This window comes from Platichthys flesus, chromosome 18, assembly GCF_949316205.1.
Source record: "Platichthys flesus chromosome 18, fPlaFle2.1, whole genome shotgun sequence".
Lineage (NCBI taxonomy): Eukaryota > Metazoa > Chordata > Actinopteri > Pleuronectiformes > Pleuronectidae > Platichthys > Platichthys flesus.
Window position 1 is genome coordinate 14547004 of NC_084962.1, and position 24712 is coordinate 14571715.

The window sequence follows — 24712 nt, forward strand, 5'->3', positions numbered from 1 at the left end:
TTATGTCCACAATCGGGGTGATTCTTACCTCTATATTGTTCTTTCTTCTCCTCCTCTACTTTGCGGTGTTTTCTGAATTGTGCACCTGATAATTTAATCTTTTTTTGATTAATCTTTGACTCTAACCGCATACTATCACCGCAGCGTGTACGTCAGGACTCACCTGAGGCGGAAGTGCAAATTCTGTGCGAGCCGCCGCCTGACTGTTCACACAGGGAGCCATCCAGGAGGATGTTTTAGATGCTGGTTTGCTGTCCACGGAGCTACGGGGTGGTGACATCAGCAGAAATTACCTTTTGATGCGAACCACTTAAAAACTGTAACTGGCTAAACAGCTGACAATGATGCACCTATATATAGTACACTGTTACACAAGTACAGTTCTTTTTTTAAAATCCATTCTCACGTTTCGTAATTCATAGTTGGCCTCCAGAAAGTTGGAACAACTGCAAAAGTTATAGGAATCTGAAGCTGTTTTTCTAGACATAGCACACCTACACTTTGACAAGTGCATATTTTATTAACACTATTTCAGGTGATTGAATGTCTACTGATGCATGTTGAAATGATTTAATTCTTTGCTTTGGGTTTTTAAGCTATACTAGGATTAAGGTGTAAATAGAGACAGTTTCTCTATTTGAGAATATTTGCTGGTTGTACATCAAATTGCCCTTGAAGGATATTAAAGTTTTTCTTTTATGGACAACTTTAGTTAATCACAAGCTGCACAAACCAAGCAAGAGCAGCAGAGGAACCCAGCAGCCAGCAGGGGGCAGCCTCAGGACATCACATGGAAACAAGCACCAGCAGACTGTGATTATTGTAAGGCGTCAGAAGACATTACTACTACATACTGGGTTATTCTCTAAAAATAGGTTTTTAAAGCATGTTAAATCATCCAGTATCTAAAATCCAAAAGTATAAAAGTAACTTTTAAGTAAGGCTGTCAAATATATGTGGAACAGTATAAAATATTTTCTCTGACGTGTGTACCAAAAGCAGCATAGAATGACACGGACACACGATAATTTGTATATTATCCTATTGCGCTTAGTTCGTGCCGGGAAACAACAGGCGCTGTGGCCTAGTCGGTAAAGTAACCGTTCTTCAACAAGGAGGTCCCGGTTTGGAATCCCACTCTCTCTCTTCTTCATGTTCAAAATACTGGACTCTTAAAATTGGCAGGGTTTCTATCATCTATTAATTGCTAAATATATTCAATTAATTAAATATAAAAACAGGAAAAAATTAGATTAAATAAAAAAAACGAAAAAAGCTGTGCGCGCAATTCCTGTGCAATGGGCTTCTGCGCAGGACGTGCGCAATGGACTTCTGCGCAGATGTGCAGTAGGCTTCTGCGCAGGATGTAAACGCAGTTTTTTTTTTTATATTTATTTTGATTTAATATTTTTTATATATTTTTTTTTATTTCATTTTTATTTTATTTTTAATTTATTTTATTTCATTTTTCTCCGCGCTGGTTCAGGGGTAAATGATGCTGGTCTTCACAGGTGACTGAAGACTGAGACAGAAGATAAATAAGATAAGTCTATTAGAATAAAGGTAAGTCTTGAGTTGGTCAAGGTTAAAGTTGATGAACGGAAGTCAAAGCAAAGGATGACTGTGCCAAACTATCCACTTTCGTTTCTCTGCCGCCCTTCTTCTTCTTCTTCCTTCCTTTTGACGTGTCCGTGGATCACGTCCTCTCCACGCCCCCACCCCCCCACCATGAGAAAGTGCCACATGACCTGTCAAGTAGGAAGTGGAGCTCTCACTACCACCAACACATCCAGCAGCAGCACCAGCACCGAGCGGAGACCGAAGACTCTTTCCCCTGGTGCCACTCTCGACGTCCCTCCCACCCGGACACACACAAACACACACGTTTCCAGGCAGAGCAGCGATGTTGTCCGCAGTCATGTCCGTGAAGATGCTGATTTTCGCCGCAGTCGTGTCTCTCTCTGTCTCACCAGCCGCGGCGGAATCCGGTAAGTTTGCTCCTTCCTTCTTCTCCCTCCTTCTCTCTCCCTCTCCTCGAGCCGAGCCGAGCTAAGCGGCTAGCCACAGCCGGCCGTGTCCCCCCCCTTCAGCTCGGGGAAGACACCGCCGACCCCACCGGTGTTTACTTCCCTGTGGCGTGCGCCTCCATTTTTCGGCCACGACGGAAACAATTAGACGTGTCGCTTCCTCGCTGGACAGTTGTCGTCTCCCTCCCTGTTTTTTCTTAATTTGAGCTTTCACAATCGATAATTCGTTCCTTTGAGCGAGTTGACACTTTTGCCTCCACGCTGGAGAGTGGCTCTCAAGTTGTGAGGACCAGCTAACGCGTTAGCCGCCTAGCATGTACAGCAAAGGGTCCTAAACTCACATTGTGTAGCTGCTGTGTGTTGTGTAATGTCTGTTGTGTTTTGTGTGCGTGCGTGTGTGTCTGATCCAGTAGATCAGGTAGCACAGGCCAGATCAACTTGTTATGCAACAGCCTCTACATGACACACGCCTAACCCTGTGTTGTGTTCTTTTAATAAAGCCTATGGTTGTTCCAATCCAGGAACCTGTGTTATGACAGATTTCACTTTGCTGTCGTATGTCAGAGCCTGTTTTCTACAGCAGCCTCTGGAAAATCTACCTTCCTTTTCTTACCTAATGCAGGAATTTTCCAACTCTACATTAATTCATGTTCCCTCTTTGCAGATCCATGTTCCAGCCTGACATGTGCTACGTGCACAACCTCTCCAGACTGTCGCTGGGTCAACTGCACAACAGAAACACGTGAGTATCTGTGGTAAATGTGTGGCAGCAGGGTTGTGGACGGAGGGGCACAGGTTACTCTTTGTGGGCCAATTGTCCAGACAGCCGAGCTGCTTGGAGACATGATTCCTGGGTATGGAGGGAATGTATTGCAGTTGATGTTGACTTTTAGGTGATGTTATCTAAATTTTCCCAAAAATCCTGAAAGGACGCAGCTGTGCCGCAGTCGTCTGGCAAGGTGGACTGGTTCTGTGGATCTGGACAGGCTGGTGTGGGAGTAGATTATTATCTCCTTTTGTTTATAAGTTAGCAGGAACCCAGTAAATTTAGGTGTTGATCCATTTTCTTGTTTTTTTTTCTTTAACATTGCGAGATACTGTGCTTTTGACATTTGTTTTGCAGATTTCCCAGGAAATAATTAATCGATCTTCATGGGAAAAATAGGGACTGACGTTTATGAGGGTGTGCAATTTGGTTCAGGTCCAAATTAAAATGTGCATCATCTATCATGAACAAAACAGTGGTGAAGATTTCTGACTTCGTAGTGTGAGGGGGGTAGTTTGGGAGATTCAACACTTATATAAATATATAATCCAATGAAATGCAGGTGACGCAAAGCTAGTTGGTCATATCTTTTGAACGTTTAAGTCTAATGTGTGATTGTGGTATTTTTCTGCCCTTTGACTATGTCTCTATGTGGCCATTCTGTAATTTCATTATGTTAATGGCAATATCTGTCTAAACATAAGTTCTCTGGATATGAGAAAGCTCTCAGACATTACTACAGATGAAGAAATATGCTGCCGTGGTAGTTTTCAGAAATGTGCATATATTCGATAAAAAGGCGTTGCCATATCAAATCTGTGGCAGATTGTTTCCTGTGTCGACTGCTCTCTATTCACTGCATGCGACTCCTATGGTCATAGTTGTTTTTAAGTAGGTCAAGAGGAGTGGGTGCTAACGTGTTGTTCTCAGGGGTTGTAAATCATGTCACAAGTTTAGTAGATAAAACGGATAAGTCAACTTTGTTTTATCTGCAGGTGTGAAACAAGTTCGCTTCGGTTAAATCTGTGCTTTGTCACCAAAGATCACTAAGCAGATATTAATACAAGTGAGTGATTAACCTGTGTCACATTGGGTTGACAGCGTCTGGCCGAAACCTGCACCTTGAAGGTGAAAAAACTTTGTAGGTTGACTTTTGTCTCAGTTCAGTATGAGACACACTTGGGTCTTGTGTGACGGTGAAGAAGATGAGTACGAGAGGATGTGTGGCAGGAAGCCTGCAATATCATCTATCCAGGCCACAGAGGGAAGGAGAGGAAACTGTGCAGATAGGAAAGCAGATTAGTTTCACATGCCTTGTTATTCTCATAATTTATGCCTCGGGTGCCGTCTAAGACAAGCGTTAGCTTAGTGGTCATTAAGCCTGAAGAAGTACAGATCATGGAACTTGTGTTGTCTCCACTGTTACAAGTTGGTTAATCCAAAATCGGTTCCTCGATCAGTTTACAAGTTGTTTTACCTCATGGGATTGGACATGTGCCCAGTGAGAAGCTTTGATTCCCTGCAGGACAAAGCTACGTTGAGATTTGATGACCCCCCCCTGCTTTGTCCTCTGATCAGTCTAATGATTAATTAAATGGTTGAACAGGACAGACAACAAGACAATCATTTACATCGTCTCTGAGCCGAGAGCGGTGTAATGGTTAAGCTTATTGTACTTCAGGAGGAAATGAAATCATTATCATTTGATAGCTTTTGATGTGTATATTCTATATAAAAGATTTGATGAGCAGTTTTAAGATTTTTTTTCCAATCGATTAGATTAGTTGTTTTTTTTAATGTGTCCACATGTTGAAAAGTTAGATGTCTCTACTGCTGGCTTCCCAAAGACTCTCAGTGCAATTACACACCAGGACAAACAAGTCACACCACCCTTACCACACAGGATACAGGCAGTCGCTATAGTGCGGATCACCACTGACTGCTTTCCTCAGACGCACGCACACACATACATAAACACACAAATGTAAGACTAAAGCAACAGCGTTTCACTAGCTCAAGAATAGATCCACTATTCGATGGGAACTCAGCTCAAACCGAAACAGTTGGCTCTGGCCAGTTTTGATGCTCCTTGCAGAAGCACAGCGTAACCGTGCTGCTGCCGCCGGCTCACACATACCACATTGTCATTACCAGATTTATCTTTGGTTTAGGAAATTTGTGTAAACAAGCCTGTGGCGTCACGGCCGGTTGCTTAGACGCTCAACAAACTTGACACGTGAGTACACAAGTTCTGTCGTACTGGACACACTGTGGTTTGTGACAAAGCTTTTGGAGCCATGGGGCGGTTTTCTGGGGTATATTGAGCCCTTCAGGCGTTTCACTGGCCCCACCGACTTGGAGCCGTGGACGTGCCTCGTGTTGATGATGATGTCACCAGCTTGGGAAAGGGTGAGAGCCGGTCCTACCTTTCACAGCTGCCTGCAAGATAACAAACCTCTGACCCATCGGAGAGGGGGAAAAAAAAACCTCCTCACAGTTTGAACATATAGTACAATGTCAGAAAGAAGGGATGTATTTATATAGGTGACTTTAACACAGGCGACACTGTCAGAATGACTTTCTTACTTTACTTTCCCTTCATGAGTTAAACATGGACATTGATTATATGCGCTGATTTCTCTTCCTGCTAAATGAGTATGGTGAAAACTCATGTATAACTGCTATAAAAACAGGGAGAAGCTGTTCCATCAAAGAGAAACCATTATGATGAGTCAGATAATAGCAATAATAAACTTTATCTGTACAGCACCTTTCAAAACACACAGCAGTAGTAGCCAATAAACATTAAAAAAAAATCTTCTCAAGGCCACTGCACAAAGATACACAACCGGATACTAGGACCATAAAATAAATCCCTCTGAGCTGTGGAAAGTGTGGGCGAGTAATTTTTGACCCTATTTGGAGACGAAAGACAGACAATTTAAAAAATGGCTGCAGCGAAGTTGATGTCGGTGTGTCAGTAATTTATGAGCGGCCATCTGGTGGGAGTCGTAAGGTGTGGTCTGAATTATCATACAACAGGAAGAGAAGGCCTTTTCACAGCACCAGGTGCACCTCACTGAGTGGATTCTGCTTCCTTTATGGCGTATTTGAGATGATAGTGCCAGTGAATACTCAGAGAGATTTTAAAATCAACACAAGGAAGAGGTCAACGTCCTCCTTCCTCTGTTGCCAGATTCAACCAATGTTTCTGTGAAAGGGTCTTTTCACTTTGAGGTTCAATACCTGTATAACAACATTCCACAGAGGGCTGAGACAGGTGAAGACAAAGATGTGTTTACCGTCTTCTCGTTCAAACGTCCTTGTCTAGAAAGAACTGGATTCTGAAGATTTAGATGAGTCCTGGAATAAATGAGGGTTAAAGAAGGCTTTTGTCTAAAGAAGAAGAGATGTGTTAAAAGCAAATTACTTTCCAAATAATAATGTTCCTATACCTTAAGACATTCAGTTCCAAGAAAAGTATCAAAACCTGAAACACTCTCTTTTCTAGTTTAATTTTGACCATATGTTTCAACTTTAACATTTTTCAAATTGTTTAAGTTAAAACTAATGTAGCTGTGTGGGTGTCTGTAGTAATGATTGCAAAACAAACTAGGGACAGTTGATTCAAGCTTGCATTGCATAACAGCAGTAAAGTAAATATGTTATAGCTGGGTGTGAAACAACTCTATAGTCACAAGGCGCTGCCATGTCATGAATCATGAGTTCTACACTGTGACACAGGCCAAGTTGTTCCACTGGAAGACAAATAAACTGACACAACTAGTTGTTCATTTAATCTCACTATTGTAAGTTCATATTTTTAGATGAATTGGAGAAATGTATATCATTGCTACCTCTGTATCTCGACTTCCTCTGTTTGTGTGTTTGGGACTGGCCAGACTCCACCATAGGCCAAGCCCCCTTCCTGCTGTGGTTAATGAGTAAACAGATTATAAAATACAACATTGTACAAAGATGATCAAACTATAACTCAGCAGGCCAGCAAAATGCAGTAGTGGAATGTAATCTCTTACATTTTCCTCAAGAACAACTTGAATGCAGTACAATAATTTAGTATTTTCAATTATTTTATGCTGAGAGACAGGAAATATAACCAAGCGTTTCAAACAGAGACTGAAAAGAGGAGCTGCAGCAATGTATGAGTAAAATTGTGTTTTCTGGACTTTTCAAGTCAGAACCCAAATTAAAATTATGAACCAGAACATGACCTAAAATGAATCTTTTGTCTGTTTCAGCATTTTTTGGCTGTCTCAATGCAACCAACTTGACAGACGCCTGCTCCAACGCTACCTGTGGAGGTAAGTCTAACAGCAATATTGAAGTGGGTACCTAATGTGTTTTTTATTAACAGTTCTTTTAGGCCCTAAGGGAATCAGCAGACTTCATGTTTGTGGAAAAAAAACATTAAAGAGTATGAATGTTCTGCAGATTCTTTTTGGGTCTAGCTAAGCTCTTACTAAGGTGTCAGTTAACCGTCAGTTTCAGTGTCTTGGATCCGTCTCCCCTCCGTCTTCTTTGTTTGTGTCAAAGAGACCTGTAACATTATTTCCCTCCTGCCTCAGTGACACGCTGAGGGGTTGTTGTGTCGTTTCTGTGGATAACTTTGATGTTTGGTTGGTGTCTCTTGCTTTGCCCCCTTACAACCTGTCTTGGTGTTGGCTCTCTGTCCAGCTGTGGATCCTACTTCGACACCCAAGGCTTCGACAGTCGCTCCATCTCCGACTTCTTCCCATACCCTTACAACCCCCACTACCCCTGTTGTCCCGACCACCTCTAACAGCAGCACTGCTCAGCCCACCACAGGTAACCAGTGCCAGGAAACCTCTGCTACTCCCAGCTGCTTTCTGCGTCGCTCTATATACAAGGATTTAAGTGGTTGTCAGGAGTTTTGAGATATAAGTAATTGAATTCAGTTTATTTATTCTATAATCATCTCTATGTAGTATTTACTTTTGATAGATTGTCTTTCAACAAAGGTTAGTAATTGTTTTAAGGGTTTGCGGAATTATGGCTGGCCTAGGGTAAGGGTGTCACCCGGTCAAACAGCTTAGCAGTTTTCTCCTCCTTCTCTTTCTCATGATTATTTCAGGTTCAAAAACAAACTGAACAGAAAGTATCACAATGTTTTCATTTACAGCTTCAGAAAATGTAACCGTCATTGTCACCACTGCGAGCAGTAACACCTCCGTCCCCACTACATCGGCCTCTTCAAGTAAGTCTGACAGTGGGATGGTGCAAGAACGTTTTAATTCCTGCCCTGTAAATGGATATAAACTCCATCTTCGCTCTCACAGATGCAACCAACCCAAGTACCACGCCGGTGTCCCCGACCCCGGCCTCACAAAAGAATGCCACCTTTGATGCCGCGAGCTTCATCGGCGGAATAGTGCTGGTGCTGGGCCTGCAGGCGGTGATCTTCTTCCTCTACAAGTTCTGCAAGTCCAAGGACCGCAACTACCACACCCTTTGAAGCAGCATCCCGGTTGGATCGGCCTCACCGTCCCCTTCCCCGCCAACTCTGACCTCCCGGAGGAGACTCCCCACTCGGCACGCTCTCATCACTCGCTCGCCACTTGCGAACTCAAACAGTGTTTTCAAGCTGTTTTCCTTTTCATGTTTGTGCCACTTGTGATTTCGGCCTGCATTAGCACTGCTGTAGTTGGTGTGGAGGCACCCACGCATGCCTGTATGTATGATAAATAACACCGCACCAACATGTACAGTACACAGATCCCTATTGGTATGGCATTTAAGCCTGGCGCATATGGATTGCATCACGTGTTAGCTACTACCCACCTCCATCGTGCTGTTAGTCATCCTGCGAGAGGCCGTTTTCCAGCGGACTGAGGGAGGCTGGTGTTATTTACGGCCCCTCTCCTCGCCACATGAGTCAAAAGGACCAGCAGTAGCTTTCAGTGATGCCTGGGAGGAGGAGTATTTACAGCAACCTCTAAATTTTTTTGATTTGGAAACACTGTTTGAGTTCACAGCTTTTATTAAAATGTGACAATGGCGATGATTCAGTATTGCTTTCACCCTGTTGAGTCGTGGGCAGGTCCGTCCCCCCCCCCCCCCCTTCATGCAGCTGTATCCTATATATGTGTTCATAGATGATGTAAAAGAGGTGGGGTTACTTGAAGAGGGTATAAAAAGCAACACCCAATCATCTAATATCAGGAGCAACTGCAATCCCGCTTGTGAACAGTCTTATTTCGATGGACGTCTCCCGTGGCATTTCGGAGTGCGGTGCGTTTTCCGCAGTTGAATTCCCAGCGGAGATCTCTCGCCCAATAGGAGTTGTTAAAATGTCGCGAACTGCCAGTGGAGCGGCACAATGCAATAAATTATGTATTAAGTCCATTTCCCAGCCATTAATCTCCCTTCTGATCCTCACTGGCGTCAAATCTTACCCACGTGGAGCTGCCCCTGAAAAAAGGGTGAAAATGAACGATTGTAGAATATTTCAGAAGTGTTATTAATTAATGTGTTTAAAATAGAGTGTGTGGGGGGGGGGGGGGGGGGGGCCTTGAAGAAAATGGCGTGCACCTTTCTTGGACAGCGACAGCAGTGAAGTGCCTTTAATGTCCAGTATGACGTATAGAGAAGAGGACGAGTCTCCTCTTCCTGGCTGAGGCCCCTGAGTGTTATTGTGAGTTTGTCGGTGAGCAATGAGATCCGAAGTATCAGCAGCTGGACTGAAGAGCCTTTTATTGTTTGAAGTAGGAGGTAGATGTCACCCGAGGGCCTCAATCAGATCAATATTTTTTCCCTGTGAGTAGAAGACTGTTCAGTGCATGGTCTTCTTCTCACCGACTGTGACCTTGTAAAAGAGGATGATTATTAGATTTGAAGGTACTCTCTGGTTCGTAGCTCCTAACACAGCGTCCCAACATCCTCACTGGTCATATGTCAGCACTCAGTTGTGTATCAAATTGTGTTTAGTGTAAAAACAGGACACCGTGAGGATATCTCAAGACGCTCTTAGGAGCTATGAATGCTTGAGTGTACCTTTTTTTTTTTTTAAACATAATTTAAAAACTTGAGTTGAGATCTAAATGTCGGGACCGTGGTTCGGTCCAATGAGCGTCGCACCTCTTGATTCCCTGACTTTGCCGTGCAAGTGAGACGGTTGCTGATGGATGGCAAAATTGCAGCATCTAAGTGGCCAGGCTCATGTTGACGTCGCTAATTAGCTTGCTGCTAACAGTGTGATGTTTTTTCTTGTCTTTTTTTTGTCTCACCTGTACATAGGCACATCCTGCTTATGTTTATATCCTGGGTTTCACCATAAGGAAAAGGATAAATGAAGGAGCATTGATCAGAACATTTTTGCTTGTGCCAGCTCGTGGGTGTCAAGAAGAATATTTTTGTTGCATTATTGCATGCTGAATGCTTGGAGTTGTGCCCCCCCCCCCCCTTCCTTACATTTGCATATGCTCTTAAGGGGTTGGACACACTTTGAAAACCACTCTGATTATTTGTGATTTGCCCATAGGCTAGTTTAAAAGAATGCCTTGGAACCGTGTGCATTAAGCCAAAGTCCTCAGTTCTGGCATGGTGGATTTCAAACATTGCACTGACGAGCTTTGTTTAGTAACGTTGTCTGTGGAAATGTTTTTCGTGGTTCAACCCAAAAAAATTAGAAACAACAAAAAAAGAATCGGATGCTTGTTTAAATACTCAGTCTTGAATAGGAACTAGATACTGGATGAATAGTTTTGTATTATCTTGAGGAATTCTAAATTAACGACAGCAGATTTGTTTTCCTGTTTCCTGCATAATTTAGGGTTATGTGTTTTCTGCTGCTCACCATTGACACGCCTTTTAAACCTACGGTCACCTGGTGGCATTTATGCTACAGCCCAAAGACCCATGTATGAGAAGAGCAGGCTACAAAGTTTTTGCCTTAGCTGCACCCCCCCCCCCCCCCCCCGCATGAGGAGTCCCCTGCGCCCCTAAAACTTGATTTTTGAGTTTAAATGAAAAGCCATTGAGTGACCACTAACCCCAGTCACCGTGCTCTGTGCTTTCGAACTGGTAGCTGCATTCCTCGGCGTCACAGCGTCACATTTTGACATTATTGTGGTGTTTCAAAACACGTTTGTCATCCATGGAAACCAATAGACGTCCATTGTGCTACGTCCGTGGAGCAGCTTCCTCCTACAAGTCACTCAGTCCTTGCACCTCTTAAGGAAAAGTGCCTTATTCAGTTGATATCCATATACAGTGTAGTTGTAAAGTGATTATGCCACTCCTATTAAATACCAATGGGACTCAGCACTTTCAGACCCCCTGTGAAGTGGTTCTCTGTGTCGTATTCTGCTTGATTTTGTCTCGTAGCGCTCGGCCTTAAACTCCTTGATCAAATCCACCGAGCGTTCACTGGTGACGAGAAGTCTGGGAAGTTATCAGGTTGAAAAGTGGAGACTTGTCAGAGGTTTGACCCAAACCATAAAAGATTAATATCAAATCGATGTGATCGGCTATTGTTTGGCATAGGTTTCCTTCCAGATGGGACCCGGTTGTGTCCTTGACAACTCGTCACTCGCTCATCCTCTGGTGTTCTTTGCTGCAACATCTTCCCCCATAATGCAAACTGTCACATGATAACTTGAACTCCACTTCTGGATGTAACCTTCAATTATCTCGTTGAATGTCTTGTTTATTTTTGAATGACAAATTCTTCTTGGTCATGGAGGGCTATCCTTTCCGGTTTTCAGTCTCGCAGTGATTTTGCTTCCAAGAGCTACCAGTAAAAGGCTTTTTTTGATTCCCTCCTTTTGCATTGTGACTTTATTTTTATTTAGTGCCATATGTTTTTATTTGTACATTTATTTTTAATAGGCCATCAGATTTGTAGGTACGAATTGTCCTGCTTTGCTCCAAACCCACTTTAACACACATACACACAACATGTAGACCCTCGCAGGTGCCACATTGCCTCCCGAATTGTGTTGTGCCTGTTTTGCGCCCTTCTTTTACCTTTTTTATTTGTTTTTCTTCTGGCTTTGTTTTCTCGTGTTGCCTTTTAGTTTCACAATGTTAAATCAATAAAGTTTGAATATTGTCAAACAAATGACTGCATTCACCTTTTTATTTAACAGCAGTGTCAACTTTCCAGGAACAGGGAATTTACATGACAAATCACAAGTGGGACAAACAGCCGGGTCTCCATCACCATGGTCACAATTGAACATCCAGTTGCCCGGACAACAGAAGGTGTCAAGTTCAGGCTTTGCTTTGTGTTGCTCTTGTGTGTTCGTAGTTGAGGTCAACAGGTTCTCCCACTAAAAGATACATTTCATACTAGTATATACATCCCAGAACCCATCACGCCTTACCCACAGCATCTTAAACTAGCTATGGATCTGTTATAATCATAGTTATTTAATTTTCGACGCTGCACAGAATCCGACTGTTTGTTTATGCTCAGCTGATCAAACCCTTGCATTGCAAATGTAATGTGCTCAATGAAAAGGAATGGCCCCAGTAACAGTTCCACTATCGTATAAAAATATCATCAGATCACCATTACTCATGTATTGATGTGTCAGGAGTTACTGTTGTACTTGGTTGAGCTATTTTTTTTATATATAAACAGGACTGCAACCACTTGTTTTTGGTTATTGATATTATAACCAACATTTTTCTTTATTAATGGTTTGGGTTTTTGAAAATTGTGAGAAATTCACACTCACCAAGAGGGCAAAGTGAAACCCTTCGAATATATTGTCCAACCTCCAGTCTCATAAGTTTATATTGATCTAAACAGTTTTTTCCCAATAATTCGCTATTATCTAAAAAATCCAATTAGTTTTGTCACTAAATCTCTTACATCCTGTTTTAGAAATTCTTGATGAGTTTTCATTTTTGGACTGTAAACGTTTCACTCTAGCTGTTAATGTAATGGAGTAGAAATATTAAGTGTAATGAAATTTAAAGTTCAAGTACATTAAAACTACAGTACAGTACTTGTATAAAACTACTCATTGGTGAAGTTGGTTTCATATGTACCTGAGTCATGTCCTATCTTACTTCCAACAACATTCCAACTTTAATGTTTGTTTGACTTTTTAACATAATCTTTTAATCAAGTTTTTCCTTCGTCTCATGCCCTTGTATCTGATTGTGTTATTTAATATAGCTGGAGCCTCTTGAAAAAATTATTTAAAGGTATAACCATATTCCTGTTGACATATTTTGTATATTTTTCTTGTGAACTGTTGAACCAATCCTAGAAGTCACTTCTCAGAGCTACAAGGCCATGATATCTGTTGCAGGGTTACTGATAGACACCGCTTGATTTTGAGGCCTCACAACCCAAAACAAGTTCGTGGAGACACTAGTGCCCCCCTTTGGCCAATACGCACACTGTCAGCCCAAGAGTCGTTTACAGCATGTGGTCACAGCTTTTACAGAAGTCTAAATGACCCTGGTAAAAGTGTATCTGTTTGACAATCTCTTGAACTGGTGCTCACTTCCCAGCACAGTTGGTAAATGACACAACCTCCATATTTACGGTGTAGGATGAAAGTTAAAGGTGCAAAGTGTATTGCAGCCTTGACACTGCACACCCTTTTCTGTTCTGTATCATTTATATTCAAACTGTGGGAGTGGGATCTGGAACTAAAGACCCCCACCCTTTGTTTTTCAACTCTCTTGAATGTTTGCTGGTTTGTCCCTGACAGGACACACACGGTCAGTTTCCAGGGTCACGTGCAGCAAAGTTCTGCTTATGTGGCAAAAGCTCTAAGGAAATGTTAGTGAGATTGTGTGTGCGTGCGTGCACGGATGAACACATTCTTGAAGGGCGTGTGTGCGGACAGTACGTTCAGTGTGTTTGTGCTGAACAGATTGTTTTTCTTCCACCGGGCCCAGAGTTCCCAGCTCGCTCGATTTCCCAGAACCGGAGATTTTCAGGAGATAATGTTTTCTTGGACGACTGCTCCATTAAAAACAATCTGTAACTTTGCCGTCAATGGCTCGTATGCTAGATCTCTTACGGCCCTTTCTCTCCAAACTTTAAAATAATTTTCTCATTGTAAACTATATTTTCAAAAGACCCATGTTACACTGTGGACATTTCTTTATGTACGTGAAATAATGGCAGCAGAGCTTTGCAGAGGCAATATTCTCACACACCCAAAGCTAAATGCCTGACACACACTCATAGGTGCCCCGGCCTCCTGCACACCCCACTGCTGTTAAGCACCAGGCAAAAAGAGGGTGTGCAGTCACAAGGTATCCGAGTTGAATGGTCCTGAGAGCCAGGGAGCAGTAGGGGCTGGAGGTGTTGTATATGTCTGCATGGAAGAGGCTTGACTTTGGCCTCAGCTAACCTGATTGTTGTGTCCAGTCATGCTCTGTAATCTAATATAGTGACACAGAAAAATTGCATTAGGTCTAGAGTCTCTCTCTCTCTCGCTCTCATGCACCAGTTCAGCCCATGCAACCACCCAGTGAACTCTGGATCATGCCAAGAATACCAAAACTAAGCAATGTTGTCTAGATAATGAAATGAAAAAGGCTGAATGGACAGAGAGACAATAACAGTCAGCTGTTTTCTTCTCCCATGACCCAGAACCGTGGACAGGGCAGTAAAGGAAATCTGCTGTTTAACTTTCAGGGTTTGAGAGGAACCATTTGTGACGGAACAACCCTTGTAGAGTTGGTTGTGTGAAGATTTAAGGTCTAAAATGTAATAGATGATGCAATGTAACTTGACTGAGGCCTGATAATGAGGAAGCAGCTTCACGCACAGAGGGCAAATCTAAAAGCCTCGTCCACGGCCAGGAATGTGTCCGGTCATCTGACCGGCCTACAATTGAGACAGATGGCTATCATAATGTAGGTTTGAGAGTAGCGTGCTTGTTTTGGCTGTGAAATGGCAAAATCCTGTGGTAAATGGCCGTCCCTCCCACTTCTGCACAGCGATGCAGACCACATCCCTTTGTCCTGAGGTTAAAGTTACATTTACCCAGCTGTCCGGCCAGCGGCTGTTACAGAGTTCAAGCAGCTCTCCCTCTGTTCTACATTGTTCAGAACAGAAGGAGCTTGATGCTGCATATTTACTTTTATAAAGTTATATTTTAGCAGTGGTGATGCATCTGTATGTTGAGTCAGGGGTAAAAACCTTTACATACATCGGTCAAGCACTGCCACCTAGTGGTTCTTAGGGTGAAGTCACAATTCTGAGTGTTTTTAGTTGGCAGAAGTGAAAAGGTGAAAACATTTATTGACATTGTGTAAAAGTATAAACTTTATTAAAAATTGCAATCATTAAAAATAGATTAACGCAGCTTCATTTGAGATGAGATATGCTTAAACATTCCTCATTTAATCTGTTAAACTCACAATTGATAAACAATCTCTACTTATTAAGGATGCTGTGTGTGCAAGATTTCGTTTGAATCAATTGCTTATTGATTAGCAGACTTTATGATCAACACATTATCATACCCTGTGTAAAACTCTTTATTCATACTCTTTTTCATTTGTTTCTAAAAATGGCCCATTTGAGGAGAGAGGAAAACAAGCCGAAAGGAACCAAAATGGGTGTGGTGGTGTCCGTCCAGCTGTAAGTTCAAAGCCTACAGTCTTGCAGAGAACCTCACATTTCCCAGGAGAGGTCGTCCTGTTTGAGGCAGTTCCTGAATTTCTGGGTGTCTCGGAGAAGTTGCCGGTTGTTGTGAGCTGCCCCACCTCTCTTTCCCTTCTGTTTAGCCTCAACAAGAAAAGGAGCAGGTGGAGACTTCTTGGCGACGTATTCCTCAGCACGTGACTGATTCTGGGTCAATTTGTGCACCTGAGAAGAAGCAGAAGACCAAAAACATCAGACACTTAAAGCTATTGACACAATTAAGGATAGAAGTCACATACTTATATTTCTGTTGACATACAATTTACCCCTTTGACCCTCTTTACAATCCAACCTCTGATGGGTGTTCCACTTACTGTCTGCTGGTGTTTGCGGAGCTTCGTGATCTGGACTCCCTTCTCCTCCATCCTGGCCACCAGCTTCTCCAGCTCGCTCTGCAGTTCCTGCCTCTCCTCCCGATTGTGGGTTTGGTCGATCTGACGCAACAGATCCTGATGCTCACTGACAGACGAGAAAAAACAAAACAAATACAGACAGATCGTTAAAAGTGAAAAGAAAAGTTAGAACAAACTATTAAAATAAAGTTTGACTCACAAGCTCATCTGTCCGAGCTCGTCCTGCAGAGCCAGCAGCAGGTCTGACAGCGAGCCGAGTGGCTGATCCCTTTGCTCAGAGAGGCCGTCGGGCTTCTTCAAACCGGTGGGAGATGGAGAAAAGTCCTTCTGGAGGCTTTTCTTGACTCCACAACCGGACCTGTGCAGAGCAGTAACTCGCTCACACAGCTGGGGCTGGTGGTGCTTCATCATGTGGAGGATACTCTGTACGTTGGCGTGGACAGAGTGGCTTGGGCTAATTGACTGTGTGACAGGAAGGGAACAATAAAAAAAAAAAAAATGACAACAGCAAATATAACATATCTTTTAGAGTAATCAGAATCAGAAGTGACTTACTGTTCCTGCAACAAAGGGCATTTTCTTGCGGATTAGGCCGCTTGGTGATAACAGCTCATTCGGTTTAGGGTTTTTCTGAGGGAGAAGAAAGCTGGCATTACTATTATATTCTAAATACAAGTTTCTAATCAACTAACTACAGGAAGGTATTCGTGTTTATGGGCACCTTGATGGTCTTTTTTGTCCTTTTCTTTGGCTTAATCTCCTCATTAGTTGGTGCAGACAATTGATGGCTGTTGTCTAGTTCCCTCTGCAGCTATGGTCATGGAAATAATAAACAAGTAAAGTTAATTTATTTTTCCTTTGTAAGAGGCTTTGTTGACATTTTGCCATCATGTGACTTGAAAGAAACTTATATGTAACTTAAATAACCCACAAGAGAAATTATAGGTTGTGTAAATTTGATATAAAGACAATAAAATATGAGTAGATTGAAAATACAGTACGTGCATGTTAATGAAAATTAGAGAACTAAGTGAAAATGTGGATTCTGTGACCGACCTCGTCTGCTCTCTCCTGCACACGTTTACGCTCCTGCTCTTCTTTCAGTACTCTTTGCTCCAGAATGGCAAATTTCATCTGGAAGCAGAATGAAAAAAATGATCACATCATTCAGCTTGTGATGTTTAATGTTTAGACTTGTTCAATTGAAAACCGTGAATTACCTCTGCCACGCTTTGGGTTCTACTCAATTTGAGATACTCAGATTCGAGTTTGTCCAGCTTCTCCTGCTGAGTTTGAGCGTTTGAGCTGCTCGGCTGCTCGTTCTGGAGTGAAGCCTGTTGGGGAGATAAACAGGGATTACATCAGGAAACTCTAAAAGGAAGAAATGGTTTGGATGCAGTTACTTGTTATCATTTTATTCAAGATTATAGAACTTTTCGAAACAATAATTTCTCCAAATCATAATCCTAATAGCTTGGATCTATTTTTAAGGTTAGCTCTCTCAACGATTTTTCTTTCTTTAAGACTCTAGCTTTTTGAACTACCTGATTCTCTATGACAGCTTTCCTCTCCTTCTTAGCCTTTTCCACCATCTTCCTCATGTAGTCCAACTGCTTCTCAAGACTCTTACAGCGAGCCTCTGCTGACAGCAGCTTTGAGTCCAGCTCTGGTACCGAAAACACAGAAACAACTGTTACACAACATCGGTCACAAAGATAAAACATTGTGTGACCCCAGTAAACCACAGAGACCTTTCTCTTAGCTTATTTTTCTCTCTTACCTCTCCTGCCAGAGTTATTGGTCTCATGCAGGCCGGCTGCTCCTTGATTAGGCGTCGTGTAAGATGCTTTAGCCTCCTGCTGCTTTTGAATATCATGGGAGAACTGCCGGTAGCTCTTCTCCGCGTCTTTCCTCTCCAGCTCCAATCGCCTGATTTTATCCTGGAGGGTCTTCAGTGCATCAACAACAGCTGGAGAGAATTTAACAAGAAGGGAAGAGCATATCAGGTAACTGGAACATAAGGTGGGCGTAACGAGGAACATTACCCGACAACAGGGGCTGTGCTGTACCTCTGCTGTCGATGTTAGGGTTGGTCTGAGACCCGTGGAGACTGGGGATCTGCGGGTCCCTGCTGAAGGCTGAGGGGGCGGAGAACCCCAGCTGTCTTGGTACAGGTGCTATCCTGTCTGGAGGCTGGTAATAGCTCCCAATGTAACTGTTTTTGGAGGGCGAGTCTAAAATCTGCAGAAAAGAGAAGAAAACCCCATCGCATCAAATAGTCAGAGCCAAAAGGTGTGATATGTTCTGTTTGAGTTCGAGTCCCAAATAGATATTCAATCTACAATAATACACAACAAAGAAAACGAAATGCATGGAGTTGATAAAGTTCAGTATATTTCCAAATATAAACGATCAACATTAACTGGTCAATCCATCCTTCGCCTGTTTTCTGTGAGTGTACAATACTACATCATTGTGAGTGTTATTAAAGTCCCAGAAGCTGCAGGAGTCGCTGCTCTGCTAACGATTCGTAGAGGATAACAAACCGGTTTATTTACTAATAACGTTACACGAGTTAGCGACTTCATGCTAGCACAACTCAAAGCTAACGACGACCTCCATTTTTTGCAAGTTAACTTCGATGGACGTAACAAAACTGAGAGGGAAAAAAACAGCTAACAGCAAACAACCGCTACACGCTGACCATAGTAAACACAGCTAATATGTTAGCCACAGTCGCAGCTAACAGCTGATGAAACTGTTACCTGGTCGACAGAAGTCTCCATCCTGAGGGCGGCTCGTTCATACTTGTTAACAAATCAAAGCGTGGGGTGTTTTGTGTGTGTTTCCAGGCAGCTAGTGTGAGTTGTGGGTTGTTTTTCTGTCCCCGGCGGACTGCTGCAGTTGTCTGTTTGTGTTGTCAGCTGCAGGCAGTGCGCCTTTTTAAATTTCCCTCCTCGTCTCGACCCCCTCACTGTGGTTCCGCCTGCTGCACCGTCTCCTCCTCATCCGGCGAACCTCGCTTCTGAGGGCGGATCGAAATAAACACTGACACCAGTTCACATTTACACAGGATTTACACAACAAGGAAAAGGTCAACATTAAAATGAAATGGCTAATTTAACCTGCTCCCTTTTCTGGCTTCACAATGAAAATAAATAAAATTGAATTTGGAAAATTAATCAAATAAAAAATAAATGTTCAAATGCATTTAATGCTCTCATGAAGGTGTAGATAAAAAGATAGGTAGATAGATAGATAGATAGATAGATAGATAGATAGATAGATAGATAGATAATTATCACCTTGTGGTTTGCAATGCATCATATTATGTCAAGAAACTGATTTTGAAAGCACTGATTTTTGTTTTATTTCAGCAAATCTTCTTATTTGAAGATCATTCTTGATCAAGTAGGCTGTTGAGTTTTTTTCAAGTTTTTCAGTCCATCACCTGGTAAACATTAGCAAAGCATTATGCAAATAACCTGGTGAAGCAATGGGATGTATGTCTGCAGGGAAATAAGTGTGTTGCACTAAGGAGAGACTGTATTTCATAATTGAAGATTGTTTTACTATCAGGTTTCTTATGTGCACATCTGTAATAGATCTTATTCATGTTTATAAATCTCACTGAAGAGGGACACTGCATGTGGATAACTGAATAACATGTGTACGTAGGTCCATCATGTGCTAACACAGTGTGGAAAACACACAGGAGCACATGCACAGATGTTTAAGCATAAATAATGGATGAAACAATGACATAACTGTATGGCAGATGATTTGCAATAACAACTCCATGGCCAGACCACTAATCCAGATGATGACCTGTGCTCCAACATGTAACACGAAAAATTACTGTTTTCTGATAAATGTAGATTCATATATTTTCTTTGTTCTATCACTTGCTACAAACACCTTTGTCCCTAATCGTCTTGTAGTATATTGAACATCAGAATACAATTTCTGCTTCAAAATTAAATTCCTGTTGTGTAATTGTTATCATTTTTAATTAGTGTTCAGCTGATTGAACATGAATTAGGACAAATAGAATAAATAAATAACTCTCTCTCTCTCTCTCTCTCTCTCTCTCTCTCTCTCTCTCTCTCTCTCTCTCTCTCTCTCTCTCTCTCCTCAGTGTTTTTCTCACTTGTGCTGGATAAACAAGAAAGAGGAGGAGGGTGGGGGGCTGCTGCCGACGAAAGGCATGACGGGAGATGTAGTTCAGAGGCACCGCATCTTTTAGACACACACCGAGCGAATAGAATCCAACTCCCATGAGCACTTTACCCCACGAGCCTGGCAACTCCCCCCCGACCAATCGCCTGTCCGAATCCAAAGCGGCGCCGCCCAGCAGTGCGCAGGGCCCGCCGTGATTGGCCGGCCGGCCTTGCCAGTCAGATGTTTACCGTGCAGTGTCTGCCTACTGTGTGTTTGAGGCTGTTCGAGTGTTTTCTGTGGAGAAGCGTCCCGGAGCTGCAGACCTGCACCGAACAATGAGGAGAAAGTGAGTTTGTGACCGTGACACGCTGCCTTCGTCGCCTGATTCGTGTGTGGGAACCTTTGCTTGTCACCCGGCCCCTTGTTTCTCTCCGGTGTCTGTTGTTTAACGGGCTGTTGTCCAGAGCCAGTGAGGGAGGGCAGGGGGCAGATTGAATGGACCCCATTAATGGGACTTGAGCATTTTGTGTCATGACACGTCTGATCTCTCATTTAAAACCACACGAGCCAGGAGCCCGCATTGGTTCATTGAGGTTTGCAAAGGGAACACTTGAACTGGCAGATTATACTGGTAATATTAAAGTAAATAATCAGTGTAATGCAATGTGGGTCCTTATCAGGGCCTGGTACATCCAAGTGCTAAACTGGGATTTCTTCAAGAAACTCAACCAAGTCCAATTCACTTGTTTTTAGCACTTGGTTAAATGTGGGTTTAAATGCCCACATTTATGATAGAGCCTGACTGATAGTGATTTATTTATTATTTAGGCCTGTGCACATAATTAATGATATATATCAGATATGCAATGTCTGGCTATATATTCAAATATACTATCCATTATTCGTTTATTGTTTTACATGCGTGCTTAACATGTCACCATACATATTTAAGAAATTCCCATACATTTGCTTGTTTGGGTTATAGCATTTCTGACATGGTATGTGTCCTTTTGACCATTGAGATCCATGACCAGAGCCCTGTTGTTTGCCCCCAGGTCCCAGTTTGAGAGAGAGGATGACAGGGCTTTTGCTATTAGATCTCCCACCCAATGAGTTCAGATAAAGTGTCTGTCCTCTTTTAATTCCCTCCTTAAACACTGAACTATTTGGGGCTTTTATTTCCAGGGATTATTCCTAATTATTTTATTTTATTGTTTTTAATTTCTCTATTCAAATGCCATATGGTCCTACAGTGGTGTTTCGATAGCGTACCCACCCACCTATCCACATTAGCATCATCTTCAATAGTTGTTTGTTGAACACGCTGTGCTGCTGTGACTAAACCTGGACTGTGTCGTGTTTTGTGTTGTGTAGCTTGTTGTAAAACAAGCACAAGCATTAGTCCCGACGTGAAAAGATGGAAATGCTGGACCAAGAGTATCTGGGGAGATGGGATGGCCTGGGGAGCCGGGATGCCAGCTCCAGGACTGAAGCCATGGAGAACATCCACCTGGAGGTCATGAGGAAGGTGGAGGCTATTGGGCCCATAACTGCGATGGCCCCCTCGCCCCCATCCTTGGTAACCTCCCTGACCAGCGACCTGAACGACATCCTTGCTCATCTGCTCATGCTCTCCAAACGCTGTCCCTTCGAAGACGTCAGGGAGCGATGCATTCGTCTTCTACGGGCTGTCCAGGTAGGAGACTCCTATGATCTCTCATGAGGTGTTTGCACTGTGTTGCAGCACCACTCCGTGATCTGCCCTGTCATTCTAGCGTGTACGTTGTTGTTCTGCCCTCGTCTGTCCCTCTCTTCACCTCTTCATTAGCATTGCAAACATTGTGGTCGAGTCAGACCGTCTCACTTAGAGCGGTGCGTGTGCTGTCAAGTTGTTTACTCTCGGTGACACGATGAGACATGATGAAATTAGTTTTAAAAAGCAGCAAGTGCTCTGAAACCTTTCCCATCAAGGGCCATTTTCATTTTTAAAACATCTACGAGGGCTTGGGTAAATTATTTAGTGATTATGTCACACTAACCTCTCTGAAGCAAGGGCTGGAACATGCTGTTGACAGAAAAACCATACAATCCCTCATTTAATCACCTGCAGTCAATTGGAGGGAGTATAAATGTCTAGATATGCAATATATTAATTTAATGCACTTATATATTGTATATACAGTCAGATGTTATGGTTTAGTTTGCACTAGGGAGTCTTTTCACTACCTCACACTGATTTCTACCAATAAGGACAATCTCACCCATGAGGGGAAACCTCAGACACCCGAGACGTGTTTACGTGTTTAACCCTCATGCAAACCAACGTTATATCCTTAAATCAGTGCTTGTACAATCAGTATGTCACACTGCATGTTGTTATGCAGATGTGTTGGGTTGTAATTTAGATTCAGGTCTTAGTAAATATGTGAATTAGATGCTCTGATCATGTTTTTCGTTAAATCAAGAGCTGTAACAAGTAGACTGGACTATCGATGGTTGTTGTCTCAGTTAAATGTGTCATTGTTTACCTGTAGAGAACCTAATACAGGCTTTATTCTGGTGTTAGCTGTGGCCTCATCCCCTTAATGAGTCCTCTAATGAAAAATAAAAACAAAGCCCTCTGGCCTGTCATATGGTGTTTCTGAGGAAATACCGTGTGGTGTTGCTGACATGAAATTCCTGTTTGTGCTGAAGTGTTTTTGGAAGATTGGAGGAGAGGCACCGGGAGAGATGAGAGAGGGAGAAAGCTGCTTTACGGGTTTAGTGGTGCACCACAGTACACACCGTCTGGTATTTTTCGATTTATGCTAAGCTGCATTTGCCGAGGGGCTTGCCAAAGTTAGCATTTATGAGCCCAATGTAGCAGCTCATGCTGTTCTGGTTCCACGGTGGAAGACCTCTCCCCCTTCCCCAGCACACACACACACACGCACACACGTTTCTCACTTTGTCAGAGATGGAAGGGGGCTACGAGAGAGAGGGGTGGGGGCTCGGGCTCAGACAGATCTCTAATTCCAGCAGATCCGCTGATTAAAGACAAAATCTTTGAAAGCACAGACAGCCCTTTCCTCATGGCAACCCCCCTCCTCTGGAATAGGAAGGCCTCCTGCTTGGTGAGAATAATGTCCCATAATACCCTCGTGTCTTGCAAATATTTGACGGGGGGAACTCGTTCGGTGCCCCAGTGTGCACATGCACTGTATATCTGTGTGTGTGTGTTTATCAACTGTGCAAACAATTACACTTTAAAAAGGAAGAAATCTGCCCTCTTTCATTGGTAGGATATGGCAACAAAAGTACGACATTCTTTTAGCAGTGTGAACACAAACGTGTCCCACCTGGATACTCGCACTGGCAAAAACAACATATCGTTTCTAACAAACAGAATCAATATGTTTGTCTGCGTGTAGAGTGAGGAAGTGAGATCCAGTCAGTGATCAACAGGGACCAAGTGTGGAGATGCATTCTTCTAATGTTGGGTGTGAACTGACCAGCCACAGCCGAGACAGATGTTAATACCCGCTATGAGCTGGGCCTCAGATCTGCACGTTATACATGTAGCTTCAACCAATGAGCATAGTTTAACATAATGATTGAAAACGGATGGTTTAATGGAAAGATACAGATGTTGCAAGTAAAGCAAATAAACGTATTTTCCAAAATGTCACACTATCATCTTAAAAACAAGCTGTTTGATAATTAAAGCAGGATCCTGCCCTTTCTATTTGATTCTATTGTAGATCCAATAATAGCTGAAGTACCCATATGTTCAAACAGACATTAAGTAACATCTCTCTTCTAAAGCCAGAGGCCCCTCTTTGCTCTGCCGTTGACTCGCTTGCCCCCTTTATGTAATCTGAGTTGTTGTTTGTTTTCCGAGGAACCCTGTGAATACGCAGTGAACACAGTTAGGGGAATGGACCTGGGTGCTTGAATGTTTGCGGTCTTATACTGCCACGGTTGTGGCGAGTCCCAGGGGTTAAGGGTTACGGGGTCGCAGCCCAAAATAGGATTCTGTGTGCGTGGGGAGGGGTCAGGTTCCCATAAGGCGTCCTTGTGTAGTGGTCGGCTGGGGTGAGCATACGAGGGTCAAAAGCGCTTCATCCCCAGACGGGTCATTCTGGGGCTTGGGCAGTTAACCTCGCTGAGCTCTATTGATCTTGTACATAGAGGGACACAGGATAACGATGGGTGGAGACAAATGCAAATAAAACATAAACACACACACACATATTCTACATATATATGCACAGAAATCTAGAGAGACAATAGTAAGTGTTTGTTCTGAGTCTATGAAAGGAGTGGGCAGACTCCATCGGCTTGCTCCCTCTCCGGGCACCATGTTCCCTCGCTGGATGAAAGAGCCCAGTCTTGCGCGGTTGGACAGAGAGAGAAGGGGGTTTCTTTGTGTTATGTAATTACGCCATTGTGTTAGCCCTTTACCCCAACTTGAATTAAGAGCCACTCTCAAAAGCTCAACCTGTTTTCGTGATGTAGGCTGGTGCTTTGACACAATCCAAAAGATTTAACCACACAACCCGGGTTTTATCATCCTTGCACTGGCTTCCTGTTTGTTGTGACTTTGTTTCCCAATCCAAAGAAAGATGGTTAGGTATTTGCACGATCCATCCATTCATCCATTCATTGTCTATACAGCTTTGATCCCAGCCGACATTGAGGTACAGCCCGAACAGGTCGCCGGCGTATTGCAGGGCTGATTTATATGATGTGAACCAAAATC

The 24712-nt window shown here is 42.9% G+C and overlaps 3 protein-coding genes across 4 annotated transcripts in view; 2 read left to right on the plus strand and 1 right to left on the minus strand.

Annotated features, from left to right (window-relative positions):
- Positions 1 to 1738: 1738 nt before the first annotated feature.
- cd164 (CD164 molecule, sialomucin) lies at positions 1739 to 11893 on the plus strand. Its single transcript, XM_062410893.1, has 6 exons — positions 1739 to 1988; positions 2692 to 2769; positions 7053 to 7115; positions 7489 to 7620; positions 7955 to 8029; positions 8112 to 11893. Exons 1-6 carry the CDS (start codon positions 1904 to 1906, stop codon positions 8285 to 8287), a joined length of 609 nt encoding a protein of 202 aa, XP_062266877.1. The 5' UTR covers positions 1739 to 1903; the 3' UTR covers positions 8288 to 11893.
- Positions 11894 to 15068: 3175 nt separating this feature from the next.
- Positions 15069 to 18772, minus strand: cep57l1 (centrosomal protein 57, like 1). Its single transcript, XM_062410711.1, has 11 exons — positions 18576 to 18772; positions 17880 to 18051; positions 17591 to 17779; positions 17355 to 17476; positions 17031 to 17144; positions 16867 to 16944; positions 16532 to 16621; positions 16366 to 16440; positions 16010 to 16272; positions 15772 to 15916; positions 15069 to 15622 (listed from the first exon to the last, which is right to left on the minus strand). The coding sequence occupies exons 1-11, from the start codon at positions 18594 to 18596 to the stop codon at positions 15428 to 15430; spliced, it is 1464 nt and encodes a 487-aa protein (XP_062266695.1). The 5' UTR covers positions 18597 to 18772; the 3' UTR covers positions 15069 to 15427.
- Positions 18773 to 20248: 1476 nt separating this feature from the next.
- sesn1 (sestrin 1) overlaps positions 20249 to 24712 on the plus strand; it is a 47174-nt gene continuing 42710 nt past the window's right edge. Inside the window, exons 1-2 of one of the 2 annotated variants that reach the window (XM_062410890.1) lie at positions 20249 to 20317; positions 21346 to 21667. In XM_062410890.1, coding sequence (XP_062266874.1) covers positions 21389 to 21667 — 279 coding nt within the window. In that variant the 5' untranslated portion in view covers positions 20249 to 20317; positions 21346 to 21388. The remainder of the gene's footprint in view (positions 20318 to 21345; positions 21668 to 24712) is intronic. The other variant, XM_062410891.1, reaches the window with a different exon arrangement.